The following is a 2,735-nucleotide window of genomic DNA, read 5'->3' as shown; positions in this document are numbered from 1 at the left end:
AGGGCGGCGGAGAAAGGAAGGGCAACTACTGGACTCTTGACCCGGCTTGCGAGGACATGTTCGAGAAGGGCAACTACCGGAGGCGCCGCCGAATGAAGCGACCGTTCAGGCCGCCGCCCACGCACTTCCAGCCCGGGAAGTCCTTGTTCGGAGGGGACGGTTACGGCTACCTGTCGCCACCCAAGTACCTGCAGTCCAGCTTCATGAACAACTCGTGGTCGCTGGGCCAGCCGCCCACCCCGATGCCCTACACTTCCTGTCAGATGGCCAGCGGCAACGTGAGCCCGGTCAAGGCTCTGTCCGCCCCCGCCTCCTACAACCCATACTCGCGGGTGCAGAGCATGGCGCTCCCCGGTATGGTGAACTCTTACAACGGCATGAGCCACCACCACCACCCGGCGCACCCCCACCACTCTCAGCAGCTGAGCCCGGCCACCGCCGCGCCGCCCCCGGTCTCGTCCGGCAACGGAGCCGGTCTTCAGTTCGCTTGCTCCCGCCAGCCGGCGGAGCTGTCCATGATGCACTGCTCGTACTGGGAACACGAGAGCAAACACTCCTTGCACGCGAGGATTGATATTTAAATGTGACCCGTGTACAAATAAGAACTCTTCGAAGAGATGCCTTGTTGTCGTTTCCTGTGATTCTGATTTTTTTTTTTTTTGGACACATGCAGCCAATGGAGGTGCCGATGTTGAGAAACCGGATTCCGACTAAACGGGGTCACCATGGGCGCATCAGGTAGCGCAACATTTACAATTGGACTGCCTGTGTATGACTTTGCTGTGTCAAACTCATTTTTATTTCCACCGAAAAATGATTGTGGAACTATGACAATGCGTACTTCTCAACTTTACGCACGGCTTGACCAAAATCCAAGAGAACTGAATCACAACGTCAGCCTTCTAAAAACTTTGACTGAGCCAGGCTGGTTGTAAATCTTTTGTTAAAAATGATTCATCAATAAGACAATTCAGGGTGTTCCAATTTTTTTGTGTTTTTTCTCCCCCGCATTCATGAAATATATAGGCCAGGACCAGGTTTTGCATTATATTTTTTAATAAACGTGATACTGTATATTGTTTCATTCATCTTGGGGCCATGTTGAATTTTAATTAGCACTTTTCCATCACTTTTCTAGATTTGTGAATTTTTTAATAAACATGTATTTGATAAAATACTCCAGTGTTCGTGAAGCAATCTATTTTAAAACATTTGGCAAAATGTCGTTTAATTGCAGTTTAATTGCAATTACATGTTGGAGGCTAACTTTTGCAAATGCAACACAGTTTATTAAAAAAAATAATAATAATTAAATACTTGAACTTTATACTATCTGCGCAAAATGAATCAAACGTATTATTTTTAATTTACCGAACCAGATTCCTTATCTTCAGCTTTTCAATGCATAATAAACATCATCTGCACATGTGCACAAAATTGCATAGAACTATTTTTCAAGGTTTTTTGTTTTTGTTTTTGTTTTTTTAATGTTATACTGTTTTAATCAGACTACATGCATGGATGAAATTTTATACTGCACGAGCTTCATTTTGTCTCCTGAGAAAATCAAATAAAGGGAAAACGATCGCATTTTGGCAAATTTAACACAAAAATATAGGCAATTAAAAATAAGACACAAAACCTGTACATTTTCAACCCTTTTAATTTTAGCAATACAAATAACAATCACATTGACGATGAGAAAAAGAACCATATTAATCCCAAGAGACAGCTAGAAAGCCACAAACAAAATAATAATAATTCCTATATTCATGCAACTATTGCGACATTCACCCTGCAGAGAACTCGTGCATGTCCTCTGGGTGTATTTTTGTGTGACATCCTGCGGAACGCGGTTGTGTTGTGACAGCAGCAGAATAAACCTATATATTGTGCTACAACTTCAAACACAATGACATGATCATATTTCAATAATAAGAATGATTGTTTTTGGCATGTTTGCTGTTTGAGTTTAACTTTTTTTAGGGGGTGAGCGTCACAATATAGTCTCTATAATTGAATAAGTAAATACTTGGAAGGAAGTGGATAGGTGTAGTCTATTATTTTCTGTTATGTAGTTCAATATTAATAAAGTTATGGGCTCACCCTTCTGAGATCACATGAATTGGCGCCGCATGTTCAAAGTGAAACTCAGAAGTGTTTTCATTCTGAGGCATAGACACGCTCACATTCATTTTATCCCAGCGACTGTCCAACACACTTTTCATCCAAGTGCAACATCAATACACACACAGACTCCTGTGTGTCTGCTCCGAGGGGACTCTTTATTAAATCTACGGTACAGGAATTCCTCTGACGTGCATTTTCTGTTTGGTTTTTGTGTGTGTTTTTTTTACATCTTATGGTTACTATATTAATTTGACGCGTCATTGCATCATTTCTCAAGGCATAGCGGATTAGTAGCTGCCAGAAAATAAGGACATTAAGGTTAACTTTGCATGAAAAATGGTAATTAAAGCGGAAAGACTTTGTCACAGTTTTATTTACGCATGCACGTTTTATCGTTATTCTTTTCGGGTGTTTTAATATAGCCTTCTTTTTGATAGATTATTGTTTGTGTCAATTGCATTTATAGTGTACAATTATGATTCTCTCCCAGTGTTCTGCAGGGTTCATCTCTCAAAAGTTGAATGCTAGAGCAGCTTCTTTGTCGCTCATACATGCATGCATCAAACTATTTATGGAAATATGACCGGCAGCAACACTTATGTGCA

General features: G+C 41.4%; 1 protein-coding gene across 1 annotated transcript in view; it reads left to right on the top strand.

Moving 5' to 3' along the window:
- foxl2a (forkhead box L2a) overlaps positions 1–1,177 on the top strand; it is a 1,756-nt gene extending 579 nt beyond the window's left edge. The window contains exon 1 of the mRNA XM_077541853.1: positions 1–1,177. This exon is cut by the window's left edge and continues 579 nt beyond it. Coding sequence (XP_077397979.1) covers positions 1–581 — 581 coding nt within the window. The 3' untranslated portion in view covers positions 582–1,177.
- The last annotated feature ends 1,558 nt before the right edge of the window (positions 1,178–2,735 follow it).

This window comes from Festucalex cinctus, chromosome 13 (assembly GCF_051991245.1).
Source record: "Festucalex cinctus isolate MCC-2025b chromosome 13, RoL_Fcin_1.0, whole genome shotgun sequence".
NCBI lineage: Eukaryota > Metazoa > Chordata > Actinopteri > Syngnathiformes > Syngnathidae > Festucalex > Festucalex cinctus.
The sequence above is the reverse complement of the archived record's forward strand: the minus strand, read 5'-3'. Positions and strand labels throughout refer to the sequence as shown.